The sequence below is a fragment of the Embiotoca jacksoni genome, unplaced genomic scaffold, assembly GCF_022577435.1.
Source record: "Embiotoca jacksoni isolate LCO1_2020_lvr unplaced genomic scaffold, fEmbJac1.0.p SCAF_40, whole genome shotgun sequence".
In the NCBI taxonomy this organism is placed as follows: Eukaryota; Metazoa; Chordata; class Actinopteri; family Embiotocidae; genus Embiotoca; species Embiotoca jacksoni.
Window position 1 is genome coordinate 924684 of NW_027185393.1, and position 17081 is coordinate 941764.

General features: G+C 41.3%; 1 protein-coding gene and 1 pseudogene across 1 annotated transcript in view; both read left to right on the forward strand.

Annotated features, from left to right (window-relative positions):
• Positions 1 to 17081, forward strand: part of LOC138209755 (rho GTPase-activating protein 23-like) — a 77540-nt gene continuing 60459 nt past the window's right edge. The window contains exon 1 of the mRNA XM_069168527.1: positions 1 to 423. Coding sequence (XP_069024628.1) covers positions 415 to 423 — 9 coding nt within the window. The 5' untranslated portion in view covers positions 1 to 414. The remainder of the gene's footprint in view (positions 424 to 17081) is intronic.
• LOC138209797 (keratin-associated protein 4-2-like) lies at positions 719 to 9020 on the forward strand (annotated as a pseudogene).

Consider the following 17081-nt stretch of genomic DNA (forward strand, 5'->3'; position numbering starts at 1 on the left):
AGCGTGCAGGACAGAAATAAAGAGACAGCAGCTCCTCTTGCAGTCGATGCTGGTGTCAGAGGAGAAGAAAGAGGATCACACAGAGGTTGGGAAAAGAAGGAGAGGAGGAAGAACCAGACAGAGGAGGAAGAGGAGGGCTGTGAGCCAACGTTTCAGAGGACCTGTTGTCACAGAGGAGGAGGAGGTGATGTGTGTGTCAGCATGCAGTTTGCAACACAAGTGATTCAACACTGAGGAGTGTGAAGTGAAACTCAGCAGCAAGACCTGAACATCATCTACTGAGACCTGAACATCATCTACTGAGACCTGAACATCATCTACTGAGACCTGAACATCATCTACTGAGACCTGAACATCATCTACTGAGACCCGATCTGAGGGTTCACAAGCCATGACCAAGTCCTGCTGAACACCATGGCGCAGGTGAGGAGAGACACACACACACACACACACACACACACACACACACACACACACACACACACACACACACACACACACACACACGGCTGTGGATGTGTTTGAGGATGACTACTGTAACGGGGCTCTCTGAACACGTGCTGATGGAGTTCTGCAGAAGTTTTGTCATCTCTTTGACGCTCCTGCCGACTCACACAACAATACACACAGTATTACACACAGTACACACAATAGGGAGACACGTATGTGAACACAGGTGTTATTCTCACTCATGTACAAAACCTCAGAGTGAGGGCACATGGAGAGGAAGGATGACTATCACCATGGTGAATGTAAAAACATGAAGAAACTGAGTTCAAGACAGTTTGGCTTCCATCACTTCTCAGAAAGTATGTCATGTTAGTTGCATGGTTGAAAGACTGGATGACAGAGTGGGCAGCTGGTCCATGCAGGGACGCTGAGTCCTTGAGTCCAGGGACCCCGAGTCCTTGAGTCCCGGGGACCCCGAGTCCTTGAGTCCCAGGGACCCCGAGTCCTTGAGTCCCAGGGACCCCGAGTCCTAGAGTCCCAGGGACCCCGAGTCCCAGGTTGTCTGTGTGGCAATCAGTTTGTGGTAATTAAATTAATAACAGGAGCCACTGAAGCATGATAGAAACTGAAATTATAATACAGCTGTTGTAGATTTTTTTTAAACTTTTTTTTTTAAACAAGTTGTAACGACCTCTGGGCATGTGGTTCCCATGACAACAACAGGTGACTGACACGAGGGCCGGTGTTGCTGCAAGATGTTCTGTCATCCACTGTAGTGCCCTAATAACAGGACAATACTGAACAATCATCGATACACCATCTCAAACAAGCTCCAATCTGTAGCACGAGCTGGCAACCATCAGGGATGTAATGTGTTTGTATTTTATTTTGATAGTGGAAGAGAACATGAGCTTTTCCTGGTAATGGCTGAGAAGGATGCCTTTTTCCAGACATTTAATACATAAGATTGCGTGTCAAACATTGCGAGCTGTTTGTCGATTGGTGTGAAGACTACAGACTGGACTCAGCAACAGTTCTGGAAGTTATCTGTAATGTCTGAGACCTTTAGACCTGTTGTCTGAGCATCTCACACAGGCACACTCTGATCTCACTGTTTGATACGTTTCCAGTCATTTCTGATGAAAATAAGTTGTGTTCTTATCCAAAAACAATCCAAAACCATCCCAAAATCATATGGAAATATTACTGTAAATCTGCAGAGTGCAGCTGGATAACTTCCAGTTGAGTTGATAAAATCTAAATCTTATAACAACAATCAACAGTTGCGACCACAAACTCCTGCGACCAAATAAGTACATAAATAAAATACCAAGTCCATGTCCTTCCAAAAATTAATTTTAATTAAAATTTTGGAGGCCCTCATCTTTAAGTTTTCTTCCTCAGAAACTGAAAGTTGAAAAGACCCTCCCTCCGTCCCTCCCTCCATGTCCTCTGACGGTCTGGATTGCATGCCACAGTTTGGACTCTTCACTCTCTGAGAGGATCTCCTTTCAGTGACCACACCTGGTCCGAGCATGTGGACTCTTTGAGAATGTGATGGTGCTGTTATTTTTGGTGGAGGACCTGCAGAGCACCACCCTGAGCACAACAGAGACATGAAGACCAGAGTATTTTGGGGGGGGTTGTCTCTGAGGGAGGACGCATCTCTGTGACAAAAAGGAAGATTGTGTATTTTTGATTCTGTGTGTGGACACTGAGGGACGGACTGAGGGGTCTTTTCATAGTTTGAGACAGAGACACGAAGACAAAAGAGAGCATGTGAGGTCTTTACTGTCTTAGCGACAGCGTGTCTTTTATAATGGAGCGTCCATTCAGTGTGAACTGCGCCTTCCTCCCAGCAGCATGAGGGACAAACTGTGTAGCTGTCCTGAGTGTAAGAGGTGCATTGTGTTTGTGGAGGTTGTGTGTGTGTGTGTGTGTGTGTGTGTGTGTGTGTGTGTGTGTGTGTGTGTGTGTGTGTGTGTGTCTGGAAACGTCAGGATATCCTGCTCTTACTCTTGTGGACAGACAAACGTTTACTGGAACAAATAGGAAACAGGTTGAAACTTTCCAACAATATAAGAAACAATTACGGAGCAGCAGAGCAGCTGAGACTGACCATCATATCACAATTTTATTACACTTTTATTACAATTTGATAACACTTTTATTACAGAGCAGATGAGTCACTGCTCCAAACAATGTCTTAAGATGCACTTTTGACTGATTAAATATTTATTATTGGTTTAGACTTTAATCTCAAGTGAACTTTTAATGACAGACAGTATGTTGAACTGATTTTATCTAAATACATATGATGCAATGGGAGAATTATCTATAATTCAAGCAGAAGTTGCATTGAAGGTGTAGCTTTTTTTTCAAAGAGTGAGATGATGGATGGACATCACTCTCATGTCTGTGTGTTAAGGCTGGAGTCAGATTGTGGCTACTTTTAGAGCCAGCCTGGTTATATGTTATATCAACAAGCCAGCTATCAGAGACAAATTATCCACTGACTCCAGAGATCTTAAAGATTCTTAAAGATTAATGGACATCTGTCTGTACCTCAGAAAACATTTCAACATTTCAATGAGGTGTTTTTTTTTTTTTAACCTTGGACAGAGTCAGTTTCAGTCTTTACACGAACCCAGAGCTAACCACATCTTCAAGTCTCCAATGAAACTTATTTCTTATTCGTTTATTATTAAAGGAACAGTTCAATGCTTTTGGAAATGTTAAGAATTTGCTGGGTGAGATGAGAAGAAGAACACCAATCTCATGTCTGTGCTCTCAGTACAGAGCTGGATCATTTGTATTATTATATTTTGATGAGTGATTTTGCACCCGGATGCATATCAGCAGTAACAAATATTTATACTAATATTGTGATTGAAATACTGCCAAAATACTTCCAAACACAAATTTATTAAATTTTCTTTGTTAAGGTCTAAAAATGCATTGAAGTTGATTCAAACTGTGATACACTGGGAAAAAAAAACATTAGATGGCTTCTTTTAAAAATATGAATTTGATGTAGTATAGTAGTGTGTAGTATCTGCTGGGCTCCAACACATATATATGGCAAATTGATTAAAATGAATTTAATCAGTGCTAAAAATGGGGATCTCCCATTCACTGTGTATCTGACTGAGTGGTCTGTCCAGTGTGGGAACATAACCGTATTAATTATTACATCATACTAAAAACAGCAGCAGCAGCTTTCAGGAGTCTTATTTTTGTACCCGGCGCATTTTAATGCAGCATAAGCAGCTTCTTTCCTCCAACATGAACCCGGTAGGTTTGAGGTGCATCTGTCTGGGAACATGTGAAGATACACTTGTGCAGTTTTGGTGTCGATTTCAAGGCAAACTTGCACCTGCTCAAGCTCACAGACAGGTTTGATGATGTTCTTATGTTTTTCATCCCACTTACATAAATGCGAAGACAAGATTTAAAACGATAAAACTGCACCTTTGCTTACCGAAATAGGACCTTTGTGTCGAACTGTTGTGTGAACTGTGGCACAGCGGTGAACATGTGTGCTCTAAAAACCCTCCCTAGATAAAGGTTTAAAAATACACATCCTGTATTGAATGTGAAACAGCGGAAAAGGGCTTTGTGAGCGCCGGTCACCACACACGAGCTCGACTGTGTGACTCACTGAAGTGACTCAGGCTGAGCTGACATGTCCTCGGCTCCGAGTCCGGTTCAGCAGCGCTGCCGTCTGAAGCCTGCAGGCCTCTCCTTTATATCGTCTCCGTCACACTGCACCGGACACTTGTGCTCTAATGGCCCGCGTGTGTCCTTACATGTGGACTCGACTCAGCATACTGGCCTCACTGATCCATCCAGCTGAGGCAGAACCACAAAGGAAACAAAGACGATGAACGGAGCTGCACAGAGGGACAGTTATGTGGGTTCCTTGTTTACAATAAACTCCTATTTACCATTCCTACACAGTATATAAGCATTTAATAAGAGGGTTACAACATACTGTCATGTTGCTGTATAAGCACATACATGTTCATTAATGTGGAGTCCATATATGGAGGAGGATAATTAAAAACATGTATTTGTAGGAAAAGTTATGATTGTTGACAAATACTTTTATGATAATAAATAGTTAGTGTCTTCATGTGTGTTTGCGGCCACATTGCAATGTGCTATAACCTGTTTATCATTGTTTATATCCTGATTATAGATGATACATAGCGTTGAAGTTACATTTTGCAAACAATCAGACTTTGTGACAGCTGATACCAACATGTCTCAATATATTATTATTATTATTATTATTATTATTATTATTATTATTATTATTATTATTATTATTATAACAGCACAATATCGTCTATAAACTGTCTGGAACTAAAACTGTTGTATGTAATGCTTTATAAAAAATAATTCATGTGACCTTCCCTCAAGGTCAATTTACTTGTTTTTTCCATAATTTTGACAAAACCTCAATAGGTTGACCACAGACGTCGTTTACCATCATATCCTATTTACGAAAGCCTGTTATCAAGTGGCTGAAGTTTTCAGAAATGCTGAATGTTGTACAAAGACTTGTAAACTGAAAGAATAACTGAGGTAGCAAACTTTTGTAAACATTTTCAGTTTAGTTTCGGCTTTGAATTCATCCAGCTGAAACTTTTTCTTTCTCTAAACTCATCCTGAGTTACGGTGACAGATTATTTCACATTATCAGAACTTGTAAAATGTTCTTGTGAAAGAGCACTCTTTTGGTCGTCCTACTCATGACAGGAACAAAGAAGAAAGTCATGGGACTTAATTATAGAGGCACAATTAGCATGGGGAGGAGGTGAGGGTGGATGGACGGGTCAATGAAACATTCGATATTAAATCATTAGATGGATGAAGTTTTATCCCCCATGACAGTCTTGCTTTACTGATATTCACTGCAGGAACGTTGCTCCTCATTATGTCCCCTACAGCTCAAGTGCATTACATAACAACACGTCCGTCCTCTGAAGTATAAGAAAGACACATGAGAGTCTCCATCACGTAACTTGTATAAGAATTTCTGGAAGGATCTGTGGGACATTTGAACCTTTAATGCAATGAATGCTGGGAAGTATATGCTGATAAGCTAATTTTATTTTTATATTTTCTATTTTGATATAAATTAATTTGATAAAAAAAAAAAAAAAAGGTCAAACTACTGTTTGCAAGGTTGTGACTAAAATTTCCCTCGCAGTTCAAATCAATGTCCTCGCGTTGCTAAGGTAACGACACAGTTAGGTTTAGACACAAAGATGTTGACAGTCAGTTTGTGACCATCCATCCACTCTGGCCTGGAAGAAGCTTTGCAGCACTCCTTCCCCCTTTGCTTCATTTAATTAATTGCGCAAAACATACAAACATAGATTGTTTTAAATATTTGGACAAATTATTGCCAAATGCTAAATGTTTTTTTTCAACGATTTAGCTTTCATTTGAAGAAGCTACAAAATGTGAGCAGCAGCTTTGGGAAGGATTAACTCTCCGCTCTCACATTTCACACAAATAACACTCAGTTTATTCTGTGAAAAAGGTTTGTCTACTTGGAAACTACTGTGTGATGCTGTGCTTTGTTAATGAGTTTAACCCACAGAGGCACAAACACGCCACGCAGACATTATGAAGTGAGACACAAAAGCATTGCGGGTTTGTTCTTACATCCGGGCTCATAATCGACATCCCAGCGCCGGACCTGAGTGTTATCAGCAGTCAGCAGAGGAGAGGGAAGGGGGGGCGCAGAGGGCGGGGGAAGTGGTGGTGGTGGTGGGGAGAGGAGACAAAAGAGAGGAGCGAGGGACACATTAAAATGACAATTCTCCATTACTGTATGCTTCTCAGATGTTTTCATGTCAGACAGATCCGTTTGATCTCATTTAGTTCAGGTCCTGTTCAACTCCACTCAGGCTGCTGTACATTCAGTCTTTGTGTAGTCATGTGACCGGGAGGTGGGGGTGGGGTGGGAGGACGAGGGATCACAATAGTTGTTCTGATGCTCGCTCTCGTTTGGAGAGCCATGAAACTGAGCTTTTAATGTATTTACAGTCTATTTTATAGCTTTTATCCGTATTGCTGCAGAGCACAACGATGATCCACAGCTAGAATCCAGAATGCATTATTTATCCATCCAGTCTTGACAGAAATGCCATTAAATTTGGACATTCATGTTGCCTTTGACTTCAATGATCCCCTGACCTTTCCTCTACGACCGTCTACTACAGCCCTTTGTGGTGCTTTTATTGTGAAATACCAAAAAAAAAAATCGGAAAAGTCATGTCACTGAAAACACCATTTTTTTGTTGCCGTTGTAGATCATCAGAAGGCAAAACTGGCAACACCACATTGAGTTAAGACCACAGACTGGATATAAATGGCTCCGATGCAGAAATGTCTTCAGCTGCAATACCAGCGAGTGCCACTAGAGGTCGGCTCCAAGAAGCCTCCGGCTCCATAGACTCCCATTCAACTTCTCTCATCAAATCCAAAGTGAATAAAATGTGTCCATCAGTTATCTCGGTGTTGTTAGCTAAAGTCACTCCTTCTTATTAGTTTTCTGGAGGTCCATCTGAAAATAATCCCTCATTCATTAGAAAAGAAGATTCAAGAAGACCTGTTTTTGGGGGCGTGTCTGTTTGATTGACAGGCCTGTGGTGCAGTCAGGTTACAGCTATTGGTGGGGGGATGTAGTATCGTCAGGTTTCCGATCAGATCGGTCAGATCCACCGCTGGCTCCTCCCTCAACTCGTCCAAATATGGTCACTTCCTGCTCCAAATGGACATTTAGACTTGTCACTATAAGGAGATCACAGGTGTATTTATGAGGGCTGCAGTCCAGTTTGGGGAGGTCCTGCTTTTGTGCATGCTGGTTCACTTAATGGAACTGAGCCGTCATTAACACTCCTGTGCTGTCCCTACTATGACAAGTCAAAATGTCTGACATGAGGTCTATTCAGTTTAACTGTAGAATATAGGCTAGCATATGTGAACATCTCATTCATTATGAAGAGTTGATTGATCTCCCAAAAATGTTAATGCCTGCAGAATTTATGCCACCATCAAATATTTAGTCCTTTAATTGAACCTAGTTGTCTGCTGTCTCTTATGAACTCTGAAGTTCATATACATATACAGAGGAGAGTCTTTAAATATTATTATTGCAGTAGGCAGAAATAACTTCCTGTAGTGGAACATTTAAATTAAAACATGCAATGGTTGATTACAATCTCAGAGAACTTTAAGCACGGTTGTCGACTTACTGGTTAAGAGCAACTGAAATGTCCACACTGTCTCCTACTTTCACAAAAACCTTCATCCTTATACCGTTTGTCCTCACTAGAAATTTACTATAGAAAATATTCCAGTTTTCATTTTGACATTATTAATACTATTGATACTTTGACATCTGAGGTTTGGCTCATACTCATGAGCTGATATCAGTTGGGTCTCACTGTGAAAATTGTGTAATTAAAAGCTGAATAAATTGATCACTTGGTATTTGATTTTTTTTAAATTGGATTTTCTGTGAGGGGCACATGCTGAGAAAAATCTGTCTCACAGTTTGACCCAGAAAATATTTTCCAGGGATCCACAGTAAAGTTTCACTCATGCAAACATCTGAAAGTCCTTTGCAAGACACAAGTCACAGCGGTTCCTGTTGTTCACTTTCATTTTTAAAAATAGCATGCACAGCTTGGCTCTGCAGAGATCAGCTGCTTTGAGTTTTCATGGGTGCTTGACTGCAGGTCCTTCTTTCTAATTAGAAGTTCCTGGTTTGACCCGCCTTCTCTTTTTGTTTTCACTGCATGCAGACGACTGTGTGTGCAAGACGTCTCATTTGAAATGGTTTTAAATAGGACTTTCATAATAAACCTTTCAGAGTAGCTGCAGTTACTTTCAATGGAAGAACTGCAGTGTTGTGGTTGGGTATTCTTCCTGGAAACAAGAAAAAACAACAGCAAGACATGAAGGCTGTAGAGCATTAGTCATTCAATTGCTGATTTGATGGGAATGCAATTATATTGTTTTACTCAGGAGACCTAGTCAGTGGTGGAAAACGTAGGTGGAGCTGCTGTAGGTGGAGCTGCTGTAGATGGAGCTGCTGTAGGTAGAGCTGCTGTAGGTAGAGCTGCTGTAGGTGGAGCTGCTGTAGGTAGAGCTGCTGTAGGTGGAGCTGCTGTAGATGGAGCTGCTGTAGGTGGAGCTGCTGTAGATGGAGCTGCTGTAGGTGGAGCTGCTGTAGATGGAGCTGCTGTAGGTAGAGCTGCTGTAGGTAGAGCTGCTGTAGGTGGAGCTGCTGTAGATGGAGCTGCTGTAAGTAGAGCTGCTGTAGGTAGAGCTGCTGTAGGTAGAGCTGCTGTAGGTGGAGCTGCTGTAGGTAGAGCTGCTGTAGGTAGAGCTGCTGGAGGTGGAGCTGCTGTAGGTGGAGCTGCTGTAGGTAGAGCTGCTGGAGGTAGAGCTGCTGTAGGTGGAGCTGCTGCAGGTGGAGCTACTTTGACCTACTTTCTATCCAGCAGATACATGTGAAGGGTCTTCAGATGATTACTGGGAGATAAAAGAAGAAAAAACACATTTGTTTTCATTTTCAGGACTTTTTCTCTCGTCTTTGTTTTTTGCAGAGATTATTTGATCATTTGATTATTTGATCATTTGATCATTTGATCATTTGTTGAAATGAAATTTCATCGGGAAAAATCCCTGTTTGGTGGAATTGGTGTACAATGGCAAAAGTTTGGAAAATACCAGTTTCATCATTAACAATGGGTCTTATAATGTGTAATTATCCATTTTGTGTGTGTGTGTGTGTGTGTGTGTGTGTGTGTGTGTGTGTGTGTGTGTGTGTGTGTGTCTGTGTGTGTGTGTGAGTGTGAGTGTGTGTGTGTGTGTGTGTGTGTGTGTGTGTGTGAGTGTGTGTGTGTGAGTGTGTGTGTGTGTGTGTGTGTGTGTGTGTGTGTGTGTCTGTGTCTGTGTGTGTGTGTGAGTGTGAGTGTGAGTGTGTGTGTGTGTGTGTGTGTGTGTGTGTGAGTGTGTGTGTGTGTGTGTGTGTGTGTGTGTGAGTGTGTGTGTGTGTGTGTGTGTGTGTGAGTGTGTGTGTGTGTGCCTAACCCTAATCTGCAGAGGAGAGCCAGGGCAGATAAACAGTGGGCTGATGTCTGAGTTTTTGGTCTTTCTGTTTCTAGTTTATTGTAGAAAGACCTTAAAATAGGGTTTATCATCCAACAACCTTCACCAATGATTTAAACAAAGAGAAATATTGTCGTTATGTATGCGTTATTATGCTATGATTTTACTGGTCTGGCCCACTTGAGATCAAAGTGGGCCGTATGTGGCCCCTTAACTAAAATGAGTTTGACACCCCTGATCTAAATCATTGTTTTACATCATGAGTTATGACGGTGTGATGAATATATATCAGTGTGTCCTTGCTGATGCTCCTTTATTCGAGGTCTTATGTCATCTCCGTGGTGCCGCTCAGCTGAGCTCGTGTGACATCATCAATGCGCTGCAGCCTGCACGGCTCACACCTACAGTGGCTGATGGGGCAATCTGTTCTGCAACACACACACACACACACACACACACACACACACACACACACAACTCCACGGGGAAGGGCTGTGTGTGCCGTTGTGTAACAATGTATGTGTATTTTAGAGTTTGTGTGTTTGTGTGCAAACATAAGTTAGTGTGTGTTTCCCTGTTTTTCTGCTCCGCTCTAGTTCACTCAGCGGTGTCAGAGCTTTAAATAGAATGATGAAAGCTTCGTGTGTGTGTGTGTGTGTGTGTGTGTGTGTGTGTGTGTGTGTGTGTGTGTGTGTGTGTGTGTGTGTGTGTGTGTGTGTGTGTGTGTGTTTGTTGCTGACCTGATAATAGGTTTCCTCCAGAGTGCATCTCCCTGAGGGTCCTCCAAAGAGAACATTTGGCGTGTGTGTGTGTGTGTGTGTGTGTGTGTGTGTGTGTGTGTGTGTGTGTGTGTGTGTGTGTGTGTGTACTATGAAATTGTTCTGTAAAGAGTAGAAGTGGTGTGTCTCTGCTTTGATTTCAGTCTGTAAATGGAAATGAAACAGTCCTTCAGCCTCTCCACTGTGTATATAAAGATGCACGTAGGGAGGTGTGACATCAAATGTTTGCATGAGAACAAGTCCAGAGTTGCAGGTTCTGGTTGGAGCTTTCTTTTCTGTTTAGTACCTGGACCTTCCAGATAAGGAGTGCACGCCAGCAGCTTGAGCTGTAAACACAGACTGGTCCAAACACTGTGAGCTTTGTTTTGAGTGCAGAAACTGAGCCTGTTTCTGGACGGGATGGCGTGTAATTCATTCTGAATACTCACCTGGTAAACACTCAGTTCTCTTTGTGAGACCGGAGCGATCCGTGATATTTGAAAACATGACAGTCGAGTAAAGTTGATGTTCAACCTGATCTGAAATCTGCCTCTTTCAATCAGACAAGGTTGTGCAACGTTCACCAGATCTGATGGACTTTATGTTCAAACATACACATGTAAATGTGGAGATGCCTTCACTAAAGAATACATTTCATCATGAATATGGTTTTAATCTTTTCCTCCTATGAAGGAATGAGGCAACTCAGACTACAGGTTATAATTTTAATCAGCAGTAGAAGGGTTTTCAAATCCATTTATAGAATCTTAAATCTTTGACATCCCTGATTGAATCTCTTAAATTCAGTTTCCAGTTTTTGTTTTTGTCCTGAAGCTAGAAATAGTTATTGTCATGGCAACATCAGCAGTTACCCACAACTGCTGGACAATTATACACCACCATCACTATAAATCAAAAGATGACAACCTTATGTTATGTTATGTAAAAAAAAAAATAATAAAAAAAAAATAATAACCAGGAGAGATATGAGGTGTAAGCTTAGTAAATATGGGTATTCTGTCCAACAGGAACCAGGTCCAATACAGAACCAGCTATCAGAACCCGTCCTTAATTAACATCGTTCTATTGTTTCCTTTTGTTTCTCTGTCACCATTCAACAATAAAACAGAAAATATTGGAAATAATGAAGATACAAGACATAAAAGCCGAATTTACTGGCTGTATCCAAGTTGAATATATTAATAACAAGTCGAGAAATTATCCTTCATTTACATGCACATGCTGTGACTTTTTTTTGAATGTGCTGGGTTTATTTAATGAGAGCAAATGGTGGTGTGGAGGTCTCATCTGTTCGATGCCTGTGTTTCTGGCTGACATATGCATTAAAATAATCACATAGTTCAGACACTGTAGAGCAGTAACAGACTGTGTAGTCAGTCGTTCATGCTGTTGGTGGGTAAATAGATCTGAACCTGACAGAAGCTGAATGAACGGCTCTTTTCCACTTCATAATCAGGGAGGCCGTGGTCTCTGTGTGGAGACGGAGAAGTTATTGTTGTAGTTAGAAGAATACAAACTATAGCATCACTTCACCAGTTTTAATGATCTGGTTCAGCAAAGCGTACAATAAAGGGTCACTCCGCGGAAGTTTAGTTCACTCAACATGGCTTTTAAAACTCAGTCTTTGGAAGGGGTTGTTGCTTTGGAGGAGAAAACAACCCACAGCTTGGACTTGAGATCACAAATTTATAACCAAACCTGCATTAAAAACTGCATGTGTGTAGTTTCAAAGACAAGGCCGCAGGGAAGGTTGATCATTAAATGTTCCTTTCAGAAACAGGTACTAAAAGACTAAAAAGTTAGAGAGTGGTTGTTTGATTATCATTTTAAAATACAAAAATTGAATTGAATTCAAGGCTCAAACGAAGGCTTGTTTTTTTGGTATTCTGAGATTGGATGTCGTCATTCACGAGGCAGGAGCGCCTCTTGTGTCCAACTCTGTTGTGTCACAGATATGTGTTCCCCGTAGCTCCGCCCCCCTGGAAACAGCAAAGTGGACGTGCGTTTACAGCGAAGCTCCCCCTCGGTGTGTTGTGCTCGGACCACTGACGTTCTCAGGAGAGACATTAAGCCCAAACTTAACTTGGTTTGTGATTTCTGTTTGTTGAATGTTCAACTGGAGAAGTGAGAGGCGATTTGATGAAAATGAATTAATAACCTGAGTTGTTTTGAGCTCTTGATAATCAGCGACTTTTGTTTAACCCTCGTGTTGTCCTCGGGTCAAAATGACCCGCAGCTGTGTTCAACCAAGTTCTAATTTATTTCTATATTTTTATATTTTTGGGGATTTTTTTTGGTTTAAAGAAACCATCACAGCATCCTTGTCACCAATGATCCAAAAAATATGAAAATATAGAAATAAAATAGAACTTGGTTGAACACAGCTGCGGGTCATTTTGACCCGAGGACAACAGGAGGGTTAAAACATTAAATCTGTAATGTTTTAATGTTGCACTCTGTAAGTATGATTCTATGCTGTGATTTCAGGGGGAAATGTGGTGTTATTCACATAAGCATAACTTTATAACCTATATATTTAATTATCTACAAAAAAACACATGGATATATACTGTACAATTTAACTTTACTGAAGTATACACGACTGCAGCTGAAGATGTGCAAAGTTGGAACTCTGTTGCTCAGGGTAGATTTTGGGGCAAAACTATAGTACGAGTTTCTGTCACAATTCACTGAGTTTCAGACTTCTGTCACTAAATGCTCGATAGCAGAAACTGTTCCCTCTTCTGAGACAACATCCCATCTCAGAATATCACTGATGGTCGCATGGAAAGGTGTGGTTGGCTGCATTATGGGAAATGTAGGATCCCGTATTTTCATTTTCTTTTCACCAGAAAAGCGTAACATGAACAGTTTTTGTTGTTGTTTTTGGCTCCTGGATTGCGTGATGGGATGCACAGTAGCATCTCCCATTAATATGCATTCAAGGGTTCAAAGTAAATGGTTTCCCATGGAGTAAAGAAACAGGCAGAAATATAGCCTGCACCGACTGTTGCATCCTCTCAGTATCCAGATCAATTCAAATTCAGTTCAGGCTTTAAATTCAGCCGTAAACAAATCATGCGAAATATGATATTCTTGCCGGATGGAAGAGAAGCTTGGACACATTCATTAAGTGGCAGCTGCCTCTCGACTGCGACAACATATATTTGCTCTAACTTATGGTGCATGAAAGGACATTACAGGTTTACTTCAGTTGACTGAGCCTGGCTGTCTACAGCAGCCTGAGCAGGAGGCAGAAAAGGAGTCCTGATACCACTCAGCATGGTGGCACCATCACGTCCACCTGTAATGTTTAATCAGTGCTATCAACAGGCATCAGTGCACCAATGTGGACCTGCAGGATGCTGCGAGGCCTCATTATATTTAGTTGTGTAAATGAAACGCCCTTTGAGACTTCCTGCATTAAATGATCTGAATTTTCTTTTATCTTAATTCATGTTGATGTTGTCAATGAAAAACACTTGATTCATTTAAGACTCATTTGCCTTTTCTTTAAAATACAAATAAACTCACAAACTTAACTTAATCACACCCTCGATGTTTGGGAAAAAACTCCATGACAGTAGATGTGTCTCTGATAATGTACCACATGCCAACACGATGGAGGGCAGCTACCTCACCTTCATCCTTACGTAAGTGGATTATCTCGTTGATGTTGCTGCAGCCTCGCTGCGTACGACACGCGACATTGTTGCCCCTCTGAAAATGAAAAGATGAGATGGACCACGGACATCATCCCTGCACTGTGTTTTATTAACCCACTGTACAATGAAGCTTCATGAATACTGCCCCTGCCTCAGACAATTGACTTGTCTCCATGTTCGTCCTGCGAGATCTTAGTGTTGTTACGTTTGACACCACTGATTACACAGAGACTGGAACATGTCATGGTATTAATGTCTTATTGTCTCATAGACACAAAGTTCTGGATTACATGTAATTTTCTATTTCTAAATTCAGACAAAACTGAAGTTTTGGTATTTGGCTAAACTCAAAAACTCATGAATCAACCACGTAGTTACTCTGAATGGCTTTGCATTGGTCTCCAGTACCGTGAGGAATTCTAGAGTTATTTTTGAGCAGGAACATCCTTATAACACATAATGTGAGTCTGTTGGACCACCCGTGCAATATTCTCAAAAGAAGGAACATCCTGAATAATTAATCAATGCATTCTCTGCTGGGCTTTTGTCATTCCTTATTATCAGGATGTCCCAATATCCAACCCAGTATCACAGCAAAGCGTGAAATAGACACGCTTGTCCACTACAGCAAAATGTGAAATAGCCATGCAGGTGTGAAAGTTACACGTTTTCCTGTAGTCGATGCAAATGAAACCAACTGCAGGCTTTGAGCCATGTGACATACAGGAAAATGATACTTATCGCAATCAGTTGGGGTTAGGGAGTAACCAAATGGTTGGGGTCAGGGAAAAAAAACATGTTTAGGGTTAGGAAACAAACTCAAGAACAATGTTGTCACCTCATGGATTTAAATCACGCATCCCACATGACATTCTGCAATTAATGCCACCAAGGCATCATGCCTCCTAATAATGCCAAAAAATTTCCCTCATCCTTCATCTTAACACCTCTGTTGCGGGACCTTGGACACATGATCCTCTGTCATGTGACATTTACGTGTGTGGAAGTTTGACGCTCAGAAAACATGTAACTTTCACGCCTATACAGCCCAAAGCGTGGCTATCTCACATTTTGCTGTCGTGGACAGGCGTGTCTATTTCACACTTTGCTGTGATGCCGGGTTGCAATACCTCCAGTTTATGCAGAATGTGGCAGCAAGAGTGCTGACAGGATTTAGCTGTGGTTACTGGACCTCACCAACCTGCTCAGGGTTTAATGTTTGTTGCCTCTCTATGCTGCTTTTTTCTTGCTCTGCTCCCCCCTCGCCACATCTGGTCCAGTCAGATGTCCGCTGACCTCTGAGTCTGGTTCTGTTGGAGATTTCTGCCTGTTGAAAGGGAGTTTTTATGTTGCTCATGTGGGAATTTCAAAATTGTTGGTTGTCTTTCCACTCCATAAATGACATGTTGTGATTTGGCTCCAAATATTTAAAAAAATTATGTTTGTTCTGAATGGCTAAATGGAATAAAGTTGGGAAGCTGCTGTGATTTTGTCCAGATTGTGCGCCTGCCTGGATGCAGATAGGACTTTTTTGTACATGTGACTGCAAGCCGGCCATCGTGGTGAGAAGTGGAGGGTTTAAATCAGGCAGATTAAGGCGGTTGTGTAATAGTATGTGGGCCTGCACTCTGTGAGACTGACATGTGCTCTTTGTGGGGATCAAATATAGATGTGCTCTATGAATGAAACAGAAAATGGTCAAGAGTCTGCGCCAGGAGGAGGTCTGATATGAAAACGTACTTCTTATTCACGTTCACCATTAAATGCACTGGAATTAACAAAGTTTCTTGCTGGAAATTTGCATAATGAGTAATCACAACACAAAGGTTACTCTCATTGGGATATTTTTATTGCAGTTTTCACACATCATTTGCATGAATTTATTAGTGGAATATAATTTCCTTAAATGTATGCTGCCTTCTGAAAAATACAAACAAATGTTTTTTTGTAGCAACTACTGTATATACCAGTAAACCCATTGATGTTAACAATGTGCTTATTTACTTCTTTCTCAGAGTAAAAGGAAAAAACTAACATCACTTCCATGTTTGTGTCTGAAGTACAGAGCAGAAGTCAGAAGTTCGTTCTTTAACCATTTCTTGGTTTTAAAAAACTAGCACAACATAGTGACTGCAGTTTCCTTTTCTTTGTCCAGAGTTAAAAAATATGTCTAAAACCAACTCTAAATATCAACTGACTTTTTGTATCTTGTTTGTTTGAAGCAGGAATGTCGGCTAATTAAAGTGAACCTGACGATAGATCTGAAAAATTACTTTGTTCTGCTCATTTCAAAGATTCGTCGTTCAGTTTGTCCCCTAGTGGCTGCAACACACTTCAGATTCACTTCAGTAGAACAAAGTATTCTGACTTCAGCTCTGCACTTACAGATACTGAACTGTTTCTAATGCCCCAGATTGGGAGTGGGCGTCTTAATCAAAAATATGACCCAGTCATTCATGATGTCATGATTCAACCTGGTATCACGGCAAGATGTGAACTAGACACGCCTGTCCACTACGGCAAAACATGAAATAGCCACGCATTGGGCTGTCGAGGCGTGAAAGTTACACGTTTTCCTGTAGTGGGCAAAAATTCAACCTATTGCATTTTTAGAGCCACTGGATTTACAAGAGAATTAAACATTTAGAAAAAACACATGGTTTAGGTTTGGGTTTGGAAACAAAAAACAGCTCAAGAAAAATGCTTTTTTAACTCCTTGATTCGAACCCAATCGTCCTGCATTGCTGTGACTAATGTCACCACGCCACCCTTCCTGCCTCCTAATACCGCCAAAAAATGTCATTTGTACTTGCTCTTAAAACAAGCTGGACTTTGGTCACATTATCCTGCTTTACATGCATGCATGTACATTTCCCGTTTACAAAACGTGTAACTTTCACGCTTAGACAGCCCAAAGCGTGGCTTTCTCACGTTCTTCTGTCGTGGACGGTCGTGTCTATTTCACGCTTTGCCGTGATACTGGGTTGCATGACGTCATGTGTACCAGAGAAGAGTCCAGCGTTCACTGAGATAAATCCTCACTTCCTGC